Source organism: Otolemur garnettii, unplaced genomic scaffold (genome assembly GCF_000181295.1).
Source record: "Otolemur garnettii isolate 467f Iridium unplaced genomic scaffold, OtoGar3 scaffold00028, whole genome shotgun sequence".
NCBI lineage: Eukaryota > Metazoa > Chordata > Mammalia > Primates > Galagidae > Otolemur > Otolemur garnettii.
Window position 1 is genome coordinate 4,302,631 of NW_003852423.1, and position 15,450 is coordinate 4,318,080.

At 39.7% G+C, this 15,450-nt stretch overlaps 1 protein-coding gene and 1 pseudogene across 1 annotated transcript in view; one reads left to right on the forward strand and one right to left on the reverse strand.

Moving 5' to 3' along the window:
- DNAH11 (dynein axonemal heavy chain 11) overlaps nt 1-15,450 on the forward strand; it is a 357,421-nt gene that overhangs the window by 194,129 nt on the left and 147,842 nt on the right. The window contains exons 52-54 of the mRNA XM_012804394.2: nt 2,298-2,460; nt 3,424-3,547; nt 3,946-4,088. Coding sequence (XP_012659848.1) covers nt 2,298-2,460; nt 3,424-3,547; nt 3,946-4,088 — 430 coding nt within the window. The remainder of the gene's footprint in view (nt 1-2,297; nt 2,461-3,423; nt 3,548-3,945; nt 4,089-15,450) is intronic.
- LOC100963928 lies at nt 6,814-7,144 on the reverse strand (annotated as a pseudogene).

Sequence of the window (15,450 nt, forward strand, 5' to 3'; positions counted from 1 at the left end):
TTGAGGACGCCTGCTCTAGGTCCTTCTCTAGCCAGCTTTATGTGGGCATAAGGATGTGAACAGATAAGCAAGGAATAAACAAGAAAAACCTCAGAAAGTGATGTATCGTGCTGATAGATAAAATAGATTGATTCTGAGAAAAAAAAAAAAAAAAAACAACTATGTGGATTCCCAAAGAGGGACTGGGCATCTATGTGAAGAGGTGACATTTAAAGTGAAACCTAGGTGGTAAGCAGGAGCTGGGGGTGGAAAGATATGGAGGAAGCACATTCTAGACAGAGGGCAGATTCCATGTGGCCCCGTGGTGGAAATGTTTGAGAAACTGAAAAGAGGGCCAGCGTGGCTGCGTCAAAGAGAGAAATATGACAAGGAGAGACAGGCAGGAAAGGACTTCCTTGGCAGGGCTGTCTCAGAACCAAGGTAAGGAGTCTTGATTTTACTCTAAGAGCCGTCAGATGGATTTTAAATGGGGATGACACGATGGGTTGTATAGCCTAAGTGTCACTATGGCCTTGGCTGCATAGAAAGTCGATCACATCTTTACATCCAGTACCGCTCTCCAATCCGAGCCACCATCACCTCTCCTGGGCCTTTCTAATAACGGGAAATGGGCAAAGATTTTTAAAAAGTAAAAGACAAGCCATCAAGCCATCATTAAAAACAAAAAAAGAGGAAAGAAGGGAAACCGAACAGAAGGAGAAATGTGGAGAATTCAGTTTTTACAAGAATTATTGTTTAAAAAGTTTAGCCCCAGAGCCTAGGGAAATATGGAGTCCTCCCGGTCATCACTTGTTGTATGCCTGCTAAGTATTGGTAGCTTTATTGATCCTTTTGCAGCTGTGATGCTTCCTTCCATTAATAGACAAAGGAAGTGTTAGTTGGGATCCACAACCATGGGGTTAGAGGAATTGTTAGGGACACTATTTCTGGTCTGGTTAATACACACTGACTGTGTGTGTGTGCTGGGGCTTAGGTGAAATATATCCCCCCTTGACACTGAGGAAAAGAGTTTTCCCATGTAATCCCTCAGTGTGGAATTCTCAGTAAAAGGTAAGGCTGTTTCTTTGATCAGGGATTATGAGCTAGAAGCTGATTTACTCAGCATTAGAGGTGATTTAAGAGCGTGTCCTTGAGTATTGCAGAAAGGGACTCTGCCACTTAGAGAATCTTGTGAGGTAAAAACCTCAAAGCATACATTAAAATGAAATGAGCACAGTGCTTTATAGCTTGGAGTTTCCTCGCATGTCAAAGTCATTTTATAGCTTTCCCCAAGGTGGTTCTGTTGTGTGGCTACATAAAGTAAAATTTAATGAGATGACTGGGCTTGTAAAAATAACCTGTGTTTTTACTTATTGGATGCTTTGAGGGGAAAATATCCACCCAGGCTGGTCCTAGTGTAAGTGACTCTAACTTTTTTTTTTTTAATCTCTACTTAAAAAAGTATCTACATGAATCATGTGGGACTTGAAGTTTAAGTTCATTTCAGAAAAGCAACCTGAAATGTGAGGTTTGAGAGCAAACACAATGGCATCAAACTGTTGGCATTTTGATATCTATTAATATTTTACTTTGTAGTTTTCTTAATATTTATAACATTTGTGATTTATTTTTTCAACTTAGACCATATTTTGCTAATGTTAAAGGCAATTTATTCATAACTGTAAAATGTAACAGTAACATAAATTAAGCATTCAGAGTATCTTTGATACTGGAAATAGTTGGCCTTGCTGGAAATTTAGCTTTATGCTACAAAACAGCGTCAGTAAATTATTCTAACTTAGTATGGGCACAAGGAAGGCATTAGTATGAAGTAAAACTCATATTAAGAGACAAATTTTTAATGCACAGAGTAAATTACATGGCGATATTTGTTAGTCTAAACAAATCCATTCTTACCGAAGTGATTCATTCTACAGCTAAGATCTCTGGAACAGGGACCTTCCCCCTTGGATATCCTCCTAGTTGGATGTTGGTAGAGAATTGGGATCTGTCTTGATAATCAAAAAACCTTGATGCTTAGACGCAAGCCTTGTGCATATTTTCTTCTTTTGAATTTTGGTGGGGAGGAATAAAACCATAAGAGAGGTTAAAATGTTTGTGTGTAGGGAAGTTTGTTAGGCAAACAGCTCGAGGGCAACAGTGCAGGCAGGATCTTTGTTTGGGGAAATGTACGAACAAGAACTAAAGGTTTCTAATATAGTTTCTAAATATTTATTTTACAAATATACAAAACACACCTAGGCCCAGGGCACTGTAGGTCTCACAGCTGTGGGTCTGCTTGCTCTGTCTTTCGCCAGGTGCCGTATCAGTAGGATCCTACACACCCCTCGGGGTTATGCCCTCTTGATTGGAGTGGGGGGCAGTGGCAAGCAGAGCCTGTCCAGGCTGGCAGCTTACATCTGCAGCCTGGAGGTCTTTCAGGTCACTCTGACCGAAGGCTATGGAATCCAAGAACTTCGGGTGAGTAACCGAGCTAGGCACTACTTCCAGCCCTTCTGTCTGGCGGATAAAGTGCAAGCCTACAGCACCCCCATGTTGGCTGTGTCTCCCAGATTTGGCCCAGGCCTCCCCAACCATGGGGGAGAAGGGAGCCTCTTGAGAGAAACTATTTACCTTTGGCTGTTTTGTTTTTATGGTAAAATTAGTATTCACAAATTCCTATAAAATTATATAGGTTTAATAACATATAAATCGGGCTCAGAAAGTATTTTACTAAATACTTTACTACACAAATATGTTTTTACTTTGCATCAACCAGACCTGGAACTCAACACCCTTAATGTTACGAAACAATAGATGGGGGGGCGGGGCAGGCACCTGCTTTCTTTACAAGTCCAAATAAATTTCTTTCACCTCAGATAAGAATGTAAGGATAACACACAACGGGAATGGGGAGTTCAAGAAATGCTCATCAAATTTTTAAAGTTTGCCTTTTAAACACAATAATGCTTACCCAATGGCCCTTATAGTTTGTGGGAAAGCTATTTTAAATTAGAAACATCACCTGCTTCTAATATTACTCGTCAAATACAGAAAACCGGTTTTCAGGGCCACAGACGAGTGCTGAAATGAACAGAAGCCTGCCTTGTCCTGTGCGGTTTCACAGAGGCCTGGCTGAGTTCATTTTCACTCCCGAGAAGGGAGTTGCTCACCTGTAGCCTGTTTTCATCCCTCTGCTCCATTAAGCCACAAACCTGACACTCATCATTCTATGCCAGAAAAGGAGGTGGTGGCATGCCGTTTTCCCCTGTCCCTGTTTCCCTGGGAGCAAAGAATAGGTAAACATGTCACCATAGGGTTTGTTATGGAGTTCTTCCCAGCACTCGCTCACTCACACTCTCTCTCTCTCTCTCTCTCTCTCTCCCCCCCAACACCGCATCAGCGTTTCAGCAAACCATGAGTGATGGCCTCCTTTCCTTACAGGTAGATCTTGCCAATTTGTACATCAGAGCGGGCGCCAAGAACATCCCCACTGTGTTCCTGCTGACAGATGCCCAGGTTCTAGATGAGAGCTTTCTCGTGCTGATTAATGACTTGCTGGCATCAGGTGATTAAACCAACACATTCCTTGAAAGATCTTCCCCAATGACAAATTATCTGTAGTTTCAGTGAACTTTAAGGAGAGATAATTTGTCTTGGGGAGGTTTGCTGGGCAGTCTTTGGGGAGAAACCTATAAACCTAACTAATTTGAGGTTCATTGCCTGCTTAGTCCGCTTATGGAGGAGAAGGCCTTCACTGAAGTAAATGTTATTCCTACATGTACGGACTTAGTAGGCATGTTCTGTGTCTAATAAACGCAAAAAAAAGAAAGACTGTGTTTCTGATTTCAAGCTCTTACCAGTTAAGCTGAATTTTGTCTTATAATGCATTTGAAACATTAAAAAGTCCTATCTAAAATCTAAATGGAGACCGTCCCTTAGTAATTCTCATTCTTTTGGGGACAGGAGACATCCCAGATATGTTCAGTGATGAAGACGTGGACAAGATAATTTCTGGAATTCATAATGAAGTTCGTAGCCTGGGCATGGCAGACTCCAGAGAGAATTGTTGGAAATTTTTTTTGGCCAGGGTGCGGCTACAGCTCAAAGTAAGAAACTCTTGCTTTACTTGGATGTTATTTAAAACCTGCTGTTGGAACTATAATATGGTTCTGTTTCAGGCTTCATGTCTTGAGTTTGAATTTCAATGATCCATTTTGAAAAGACATGGGCATTTTTTTTTTTTTTTTTTGAGACAGTCTCACTTTGTCATCCTCAGTAGAGTGCTGTGCTGCCACAGCTCACAGCAACCTCAAACTCTTGGGTTTAAGTGATTCTCTTGCCTCAGTCTCCCAAGTAGCTGGGACTACAGGCACCTGCCATAACGCCTGGCTATTTTTTGTTGCTATTGTCATTGTCGGGGCCAGGCTCGAACTCACCAGCCTTAGTATATGTGATCCAGCACCGTAACCACTATGCTATGGGCACCACCCAGGACATAGGCATTTTTAAGTGCCTGCATCAGGGTATGACTCACAAAAGTCTCTCATGATGCTGAGCTCCCAGAAAGCATCGTGCTGAGCAGCGTAGGCAGTCTTCAGTTGAGCTGAACTTGGTGTCTGTCCTCAAGGAGCTTACACTGTTGAAAGAGACTGGAGACATCACAAGTAATTGTCATAACGAGTCAAATGTAAATAATGCCATGGGATTAGAGGAGTGAAGCATCCTTCCTAACTGGAGTGAGTCATCCCGGAGAAAGTGATGCACCACGTGTCAAGCATGGATCAGAATTCATGCCGAGGAACTTTCAAGGACACGAAACAGCACCTCTGCAAGGGAGGACTGAATAGTACACATGTGGAGAAACCTGAGAGGCCTTAAAAGGCCTGGCATGCAGATCACGTGTAGGGAGAAGGAGGTCGCTAAGTCTGGAAAAGTAAATTAGGATGAGGTTAGGAGTTTGTAAATCATGAAGTGAGCAGTGGGGACACTTTGAATTGAGGAAGTGACAGTGATGTCAGTGCTTTAGGATGTCCCAAAGGGTTAACCTACTGCTCTTCCCCATAGACTCTGTGCTCTGGTGTATTACACAGGGATATAATATAACCATGTAATAACATCAGTAAAGGTCAAGTATCATTAGAAAACAAGACGCACCTCCAAACTCTTGGCAGGAAGATAGTTCAAGAATGCTGTTAGGAAAATTCTGGCTTCCTAGTATAGAAATGGTTAGTAACCTGGAAAAGTCACTACTTTGCTGCTACTTCAGGTATCGCTAGGCTCTGTGCTGGCTATAGAGCCAGGAGTATTTAAGAAAAGGAGATGAGGGTTGTGTTGGCCATAAATACACTCATATACTTGGAGGTTAAGGAGCAGAGTAACTGAGTTTCTCTAATATTCTACTATTTCAAATTTTACAACAATCTTACTGAACAAATTTTGGGCTGAGGTTAGAACTTAAGGTTCAGTTGCTCAAAGACTTTTCTCCTCATCAAAAACGTGAGGAAGAATAGGTTTACCAGGTGGTGACAAGGCCAGGGATTTCTTCCTGTTCTATTGTGGTATGTTTGAATCACAATTGCTTTATGGAATGGGAAAGGAAGTACAATAATAAAATTTGAGGTCATGATGTTATAAATCAGGGGTTCTCAAATTCTGTTCCTCAGAGCTGCAGAATCTTTATCACCTAGAAACAGTTAAAAAATGCAGATGTTCTAGTCCTACTCTTGACTTCCTGAATCCACAGCTCTGTGGGTGGCACCTAGAAATCTATTTTAACAAATCCTCCAGGTGATTTGGAGGAATCCTAAAGAATGAAAGCCATATAATTCATGCTCAAATGAACATCCCCTACCTACATCTTTTGTGTTTAACTTGGCTTGACTGCTAGGTTCAACAGCTACAGCTTGTGGTTTTAAAACATACCTGCAAATTATTAATATCTGATGCTCTTCTTACTGATGAGGAGACATTTGGATCCCCTCTCTGAGTAATTCCTGAGGCTAAGTCATAAAGAGACCAAATTTCTATTGAATTGTACATATCCTTTGTTTATAAGAGTTCTGTGGATTTAAGCAATTAGCCTTATACATGCATCTCATATATATTTTTGCTATTCTTTTGTTAGCCTTTTTTTTTTTTTTTTTTTTTTTTGAGACGGAGCCTTAAGCTGTCACCCTAGGTAGAGTGCTATGGCTTCACTGCTCACAGCAACCTCCAACTCCTGGGCTCAAGCGAGTCTCCTGCCTCTGCCTCCCAAGTAGCTGGGACTACAGGCGCCTACCACAACGCCCGGCTATTTTTTGGTTGCAGCCATCATTGTTGTTTGGCAGGCCCAGGCTGGGGATTCGAACCCTCCACCTTAGGTGTATGTGGCTGGCGCCTTAGCTGCTTGAGCCACAGACGCCGCCTTGTTAGCCTTTTAAATGTACATATGGTACATGTTGTTTATTGGTTTATAACTTTCAATTTTTTTAAAGGTAGACACAGGGTGTCCATAAAGTCCATGTGCAATTTTAAATAGCTTTACATTGTAAAATTGCACATGAACTTTATGGACATCCTATATAGTAGATTAATCAGTGGATTTGGGGTTTCTTGCAAATTTATTTATTTATTTAGAGATAAAATCTCATTTTGTTGCCCTGGGTAGAGTGCTGTAGCATCATAGCTCACAGCAGTAACCTCAAACTCTTGGGCTCAAGAGATCCTCTTGCCTCAGCTCCTAAGCAATGGGGACTATAGGCACTGACCATGACACCAAACTAGTTTTTCTTTTCTTTTCTTTTTTTCTTTACAACAGCACAAATCCACTTTTATTTACTTTTCATCAGTTTAAATCCTTGAGGGGTACAGCATCACATGAATTCTGTGTCCAATGGCCTTAGCTGGAAGGTTGCTTTGGAATTTGGCACAAACCATGCCCTTGTTGCCATGGGCTGAGTTATCTTTCCCCAGATGACCCTGGTTTTGTTTGGTTTCCCGCCAGGAGTCACTGTGTTGTTCTTTGCTCTGTATATATAAGCACATCTCTTGCCCAAATAGAATTCAGTTTCATCTCGGGCATAAAGACCTTCAATTTTAAGAAGAGCGTGTGCTCTCTTTGGTTCTGGAGACCTCTCTTATAGCCAGCAAAAATGGCCTTGGACCACAGACTTCCAAACATATTTGTCTTTTAGAAGTCCTATTCCCCACAGACCTCCACAGGCCTCAAGATGGTAGAAAGAGCTCTTTTTTTTTTTAAAGTAGAGACCAGGTCTCGTTCTTGCTCAGGCCCATCTCAAACTCCTGAGCTCAAGTAATCCACCCGCCTCAGCCTCCCAGAGTGCTAGGATTACAGGCATGCATTACTGCACCCAGCCCTGTTTCTTGCAAATTTAAAAACTATTTTACCCTCCAAGATTATCTTCATTAGAAGCAGTTGGAACTTAGTTGGGCTTCTAGTAAGTGAAAATCCAAGCTTCTTAAAGACTTTTACTTCAATAAGTCCGCACAGGCTCTATAATACCTTTAGGGACCTCTTGGACCTGGAGGCTATCTGTATCAACAAATTCAAGCTTCCCCTCAAAGCCCTGAGCTGATATCTTACTGGCCACAATTGAGTCATATGCTGCCTCCACTCCCAGAGTCTCTGCGGGTGGAGGTGAATATTTGATTTTGACACATGACTTTTATGAGTAAAATTGGAAGTGGATTTTGGAATAGTTTTAAAAGCAGCAGTATTAGTCATTTCAGTGCCTATAAAATTTTATGCTCTATGTTAAAAACTTTGCTACCTCTGGAATACATTTTATTATACATGTTAAAAAGTGAGCCGACTGGTTGCAGGTTATTTTTCGGAAAAAAGATACCTTTTTTTTTTTTTTATCTCAACACCACGTTTCTCTCTTACCATTTTCTAGTGCCACTTTTCGTACTTGCATATGCCCAAAAAGTCACATTATTTGGCTCTATTTACAAATTCTCTATTCTCTTTGCTTGCTAAATCTCTCCACTACTGATCTGAGCATTGTATCGTATAAGTTAGTAATGCTTTATTATATATTATAATTTCCAGTTTTAAGTTTTTCTTGTGAAATTATTTTTTTAAGTTATTCTCACATGTTTATTTGTCTGGATAAGCATTAGGGCCATTTGTGTGAAAAATTCTAAGGGCTCTTCATTTTAATATCGATTGAAATCTTGTCAAGTGCGTATTAGGGAGAATTTAAGTTTTACGATGGAAAGTTTTTGTCGCTTTTTAGAAGGAATGTTTCTTTCATAAAGCTTTGTAATGACATATTATTTAACCAGCTACCTTCCTGCCTCTCCTATAGTTTCCAGTAGTTGGCTGATGTCGTATAAACTGCAGGAAAAGATGTTTTGTCCTTCCTATTATTCTACTTACCTGTTCTTGCCTCTTATTGCATTGGTAGATAGTGTGGAACAGTGTTAAATAATAATGGTGAGAACAGGAATTTTGTCTTCATTGTTAGTCTAATGAGGATTTTTCTAATATTTTCACTGTTATGTCTTATATTGGCTTTTGTTCAGAACATAAATCTTGTCAAAGAAGTACCTACCTAGTAAATTCCTTTTCAGCATCTATTGAGATAATTATATGATTTTCTCCTTGGACTTACTAATCTTCATATAATACAAAATGCTATACAGAAGCTTTACATTTTTGTATTTTATATCCATCAATCTTTTTCCTTTATGTGCTGTCTTTGAATCTAGTGTGTGGGCAGGCCTTGCCAAAACTGAGATCAGTTTTACATTTGTGTCTATTTTTGTTTAATCCTTCTTATAGTCTCATTTTTTACTATTTAACTCAGTAGAAGCTGGAATTTATTTTGGAGTTAATATAGATGTTTCCCCATTATCACAGGACTATTAATTGAATAATCTGTCTGTTCCCTACAAAATGAGTAGGAAGTTGTTTTGTTTGTTTTTAATGCTAAGGAGAAATAAAATATCTTCTTCAGAAGAGGGGATCCTACTTCTGACCTGTTTTGGCCTTGTCACTTACTTTGATGCATCATGGAAAAGGTTAATGGTCAGTGCCATGACCTCGTTACCCTGAGGGAGAACTAATATGGGGAAAATATTAGGGTTGTCTTTTAGCCTGAAATGGGAACTTCTTTCTTTTCGATTCATGCATATTACCCTGAAATCCTTAGACTTTTAAAAAAGAATTCCAGATCACTTTATGTTCGTTTCTGATATCTCGCTGTTCACCAGCATGTACTACAGACTGAGACTTTCTGATGAGCCCATATCTCCTTTGCATATGTTCCAAGCTGGGCAACGTGGGAAGCTGAATGTGTTAGAGGGGTTGGTGAGCACACCTGGCAGGTCAGGCTAAATGATGTGAAGTTGCCACCCCATTACCCATGCTCACTACCCAGAGTCCGTTCCCATTTGGAATGCAGGGACGGTGAGAACCTGTTGGCATGCAAAACGTGACCTCTGAATCCCACAGGGCACTTCCCAATAATGACGATCTGATGTGTGTCCTTGGATTGCCTCAAATAAGGTGATGAATAACAATGCCAAATGCCTTCCCTCCGCCATTTGTAGACGTGTATCTCTTCCTGCACGGTTCTCAACTTCTAACTAGAGTATCGCACTTGCATCTTCTCTCCTCTGGATTTCAGTTAACCAAATAACTCTTTTCTTGTTTTTCTTCCTGGTGGTCTGATGCTACAGGGCGGAGGACACCTGATTTATTATGTCGCAGCACCTGATTCTTTCCCAACACTTTAGATATGGTCTGTCTCAGTATGTATCTTGATATTTAGGTGTATACAGAGATGCATTTCTGATAATACAAGAAATTCATGTTCATTTAAGAATTTAAACGTATAGAACCATATGAAAAAAATTTAACTATCCTTAATTATATTGTCTAGAGCAGTGGTTCTCAACCTTCCTAATGCCTCAACCCTTTAATATAGTTCCTCATGTTGTGGTGACCCCCAACCATAAAATTATTTTTATTGCTACTTCATAACTGTAATTCTGCTACTGTTATGAATCATAATGTAAATATCTAATATGCAGGATGTATTTTCATTGTTACAAAGGGGTCGCGACCCACAGGTTGAGAACCACTGGTCTAGAGGTAACACTGGTGTTTTTCCTCTTAGCTTTCTGTGTGTGTATAGACACACTGAAAGTATGTGTTCAGAACTAAAACTTTGGGGGATCACATCTCACATCGTTTTCTTTAATTACCTTGCTTTTTGCCTTTTTGATTCGAATGCTTTCACAGAAAGTAAAATCAAGTGATTCAAGAATTCGGTATAGAGAATGAACTATTTAATTCAAATGTACTTCATTCTAAATAGTCATTTATATAAAAATAGCTTTCATCCACGTATACCCTTTGCCAAATTCCCTATTGGTATGTTGAAATGAGAGTTTCTTATACAATGAATAATATTCACATGTTCTTAATATCCTTGTCTGTTCTACATGTTGCCATTTTTCTCAAAGTTGATCATAATTCTGCCAAATATATGATGACTATTTTACATTCATATGTATTTAAAAATGCCAGATTTTTCCTTTTTGATTTTTGTGTGTTTAAGTGTTTTTAGGAAACATTTTAATACTACATCATTATAAAAATGTTATTCTGAATTTTCTTTAATTTATAATACTCTTAATGGTTAGCCCTGGACTTTTGTTTAGAGCATAAGGGAGGTTTTCTGCTTTTCCACTCCTTAATAGTCTCCACACAATTTATTATATAATCTCTCTTTCACCACTGATTTGAAATGCTACTATTTCATGTATTAAATGCCTAAATATGTGGAGTTCTGTTTGGGGGCTCTCTCTGTTGTGTCCCATTAATCTGTTCATTTATTGCTGCATAAATGCCACCCTGCTTTGTTTATTGTAGCTTTATAGCATATTCTGGAATCTAGTAGAGCAAGATCCCTTTCCTTTTCTACATCTGTTTAACGATTTGCATCTTTAGTATTCCAGATTAATTATAAAAGCAATTTGACATTTTTTTTAAATCCAGCAAAAACGTATAGACTAATTTGGGGATAATGGAAATATTTGTTATATTGAATATTTCCATTCATTCACCTACACTGTTTTCTTTATTATAACTTAAAGTTTATTTCCTGAGAATGTGAATTCTGACTCAGTATTCTCTTTTTCCAAATATCCTTTGATGTTTTTACCCATTTTTATTCCATCTGAACTTTAAAATCACTTTGCTCAATTCTGCTAATCCTGTTGGAAATTATTAAAATCACCTGAAATGTGGGTTTCAGGTTATTAAAATCACCTGAAATGTTAATAAATGTGGGAAAGATTAGCATCTTCATCATAATCGACCTCCTCTAGGAAGGTGGCATCTCTCTTCCTTTAGTCAAAATGTCTTTAACTGGCCTTAGATAAAGCCACTAATTATCTTCATATTTATTTTACACATTTCTCGTTAAGTTATTTTCTCAATATCTTATAGTATTTTTCACTCCTGCTAAATTTCTAACTGATCATTGTGGACAAATAAGAAAGCTATTAAAGGAGGGAAAGAGAAGTGGATGGATGGGTGTTTACGTGTTTGTTTAACCAGCCAATTCATTGAACACTCATTAATTCCAGTCGCTTTTACAATTTGTTTTTTAAAGTCTTCTGAGTAGACAGTAGATCAATTTGAATTCTTATTCCTCCTTTCTAATAATCACCACTTGTCTGTATTTTATCTTTTGGTAGCCATCCTTTCTGAACAACATTAAAACCTTTAAGGGACTACGGTGGCCATCTTTATCTCATTTTTTATTTTAATTGGAATGCCATTAGCTTCCCTCATTACGAATTGGAGGAAATGTTGGTTTGGGATAGCTTTAAGTTTTGAATATTATTGTTAGGAAGAAATGTTGCAGTTTGTCGGGCCAAGTCTCACCATGTCCCCCTTGGTAGAGTGCTGTAGCATCACAGCTCACAGAAACCTCAAACTCTTGGGCTTAAGTGATTCTCTTGCCTCAGCCTCCTAAGTAGCTGGGACTATAGGCGCCCACCACAATCCTGGCTATTTTTTTTGTTGTTGTAGTTGTTATTGATTAGCAGGCCTGGGCTAGATTTGAACCAGCTAGCCCAGTGTATGTGGCTGGCGCCCTAACCACTAAGCAATGGGTGCCGAGCCTATCATACCTGTTCTTATTTAACCCCCCTTCTCTTCTTCTTTCATCTTGGCCTGTGGTCTCACTAAGGATTAAGTGAGACTAAGAGAGTCAAACTGGGAATATTTTCTTCACTGAACTTCTATTCCTATGAGGGCTCCCTCAGTAAGATTCAGGCCCTGTTATTCTTGAAAAATACTATGGCTTTTGAGAAGAAAGGCGAGCATAAGTTATGACATTTGAGAGTGCTATGAAAGCTTTTATTCTTTGCTGCAGATTGCTACAGCAAATAAACTTGAGAGGAATTATTTTCCCCCCTTTTTTTTTTTGGCTGGGGCTGGGTTTGAACCCACGACCTCCAGCATATAGGGCGGACGCCTTACCCTTTTGAGCCACAGCTGCCACCCATATTGTTATTTTCCTTTTAATCTGCAGGATGCATTTTAAAGTTTTCCTTGGTTTCATAGCCTTTTTTTCTCAGTCCCCATTTAGGATTCTTTCCTCTTTTTTCTTCTTGGATGGAAAAGAGAACAATTCATCTCTGGACCTTGGGGACAGACGGGGTGGGTGATTCAGTCTTGGCTTGCACTGTACCAGGTCCAGGGAATCTGAGAGTCTCAACAGAAATGCTGAGCAACACTTCTAACCAAGCAGCTGATCAACATAGTCACACACAGCATAAGTCAGAAGACCTAGTAGTAACACAAGGAATGTTCATGGTACCTTTTTCGTGTTGTATAAAAGCTAAAACACACAGCTGTCCAGCAGAAAATGAGATATCCCAGAATTTTGCCTTTGTGAGATTAGAAGTCATGTCTCTCCAAATCTGCCTCTGGTTGAGCAGAGCATTTGATGACTTCTCCTTGGTAGGGGACAGTCTTTATCCCTCCTGTCCCTCGTACTGACACCTGCCCTGAGGGGGAGCAGACACACTCGAATGGCTCCCTCACCAGTGCTGGTTTCAGGGCTCTGTGACTCTCTTTGCTGCCAGTGACATCAGTTACTTCTTATTTTTTGGACCACCCCACTGAATACCATGCTCTATGCTCTGCCTTCCCATTTCCTGGCATGATTCGACAGAAGTGGAAGGAAAAGGATGTCAGAGAGGGACAAAAGTGCAGCTTGTACTCTGTCTCGGAGGTTTACCACCTTTGAGATGAGATGAACCAACAAAACTTCAAAACCAAAACTAGAACACAAATATAAATATTTTCTTTTGCTCAGAAAAAATGTTTTCAAACTGCTGTTTACTCATTCATTTCAGTCATTCAGCATTCAGTAGGTATTTACTTAGGGCCTGTGATGTGCTGGGTCCTGGGGACATGATAGGGAGCAAGACCCAACCCAGCTCCTGCTCACCTCGAGCTGCCTCATTATTAGAAAGACAAACGTCCACGTAATAAGTACACACACAGAATGACAACTGTATGTGCGAGATGTAGGTTATATAAGGTAGCAGAAGACAATAAAGATTGCTCAAGGAAATAATGATCAGGAAGTGTCCCAAAGAATGAGCAGAAATCTTCTCCTTTATATTGTTTATTTTTTTAAAGAAAACACCAGAAATCAAAGATTTAATTCCAGATAACACTTTATGCTGAATTCAACTTTGCATTTTGATAAGCATGTTCGTGTCTATCTCCTTTTGTTAGCATTCAGCTCTGGGCCTTGCCCCAGAGTACCAGGCTTGCCCTTGACCGCACAGATAGGGTCACCACATAGTGTTAGCAGAAATGCCGTCCACTCTGCTAGCAGAACAGCACTGGTCCGGAGCTAGAAACTTGGCCTGACATGGCTCAGATACAGACCTATCCAGCAGCAAAATAGGCATCTGGTTTTCTTTGGGGGAAAAAAGCCAAAGTACTGTTTTATGTACTTAAAGGGATGAAGCCTGGCCTGGAGGCAGAATGTGAACATCTCAGGCTAAGGGAAGGGCTTGCCCTTGGAATCGCCTTACTCTTTGCTATCTACTAGGGTTCTGCATACAATTTTCTTTGTGACTAGAAGAGCTTTGCTGTTTAAAAAAAAGAATGAAAGAAATCAAAGTCCCTGATGTCAAATACGACCTTTAATAAAAATCTGTAATGTCCAATGTTTCCAAGTCAAAGGTCATGGGAATAATTCCATTGTGTGCCATCTAAAAATGAAATAAGTACAAAAATGTGTGTAATGTGTGTACGTTGACGATGCTGTTGGATCTTTCAAAATGAATTGAAATTGAAAGGTTATTTGATGGGAGGAATACAGGAATATATGAGGATGATGATTAAGTGAGACAAAGAGAGTCAAACTGGGAATATTTTCTTCACTAAACTTCTATTCCTATGAGGGTTCTCTCAGTACGATTCAGCCCTGTTATTCTTGAAAAATACCGTGGCTTTTGAGAATAAAGGCAAGCATAAGTTATGGATAGAAGCTTTTAAAGTAAGTATATGTGAGAGTTACCACTATCTAAGAATAAACTATATCAACTGGAAAAAGCATAAAAAGTGACTATAGCAATTCACATTTTCATTACAAGATGAAGTGGCCTGAGTCCCGTTAGTGATACACAAATAGATATGTACTTAACGACGGGATCTTATCTAAACGAAATTGAAAGATATGAAACACAGTGAAAAGCGGGTTCTTGGAAATGAGTCATAACACCTGTGTAGGGCAAAAAAAAGAAAAGAAAAGAATAGAAAATTCTATGGTATGGATTCCAAAAGCAAGTTCCTGACACCCAAATGTTAGGGCTGCAGGAAGTGCGTAGATGGTGATTTCAGGGTGTGCTTTTTACTTGTGAGAATTTTCTTTTAGAAAAAAGCACAGCTGCCGGAGGCATTTTTAACTTTATTTTATTCACTGATTTTACTTTCCATCCCCACTGTTTGAAACTAACTTAACAGTTTGGTCAGGAAATTGAGCAATTGTCTTTCCTTTGGGACGTTAGACGATAGCTTAGTGAATTTAGGCATTTCAAGGTAGGTGCACCTGTTCAGGTAAGGAAAAGTTTCTTTCCTTCAACTTCCCCAACTCAAGGTATGCAGCGGGGAAAGCAAGTCTCTGACTGAGGCCTACTACACAGAGTTTGTTGATTAACAAAGAGGTGCACACACACGCAAGCCTAACAACCTGCTCTGAAAGCCTGTTGCAATCCCAGCTCTGTCCTTTTGGCAACCTGACTAACTCTTACTTGCAAGATGTGGCAAAGGGCAGTGCCTGTGGCTCAGTGGGTAGGGCACCGGCCCCGTATACCAAGGGCTCAAAAAATAGCTGGGTGTTGTGGCAGGTGCCTGTAGTCCCAGCTACTTGGGAGGCTGAGTCAAGAGAATCACCTAAGCCCAAGAGCTAGAAGTTGCTG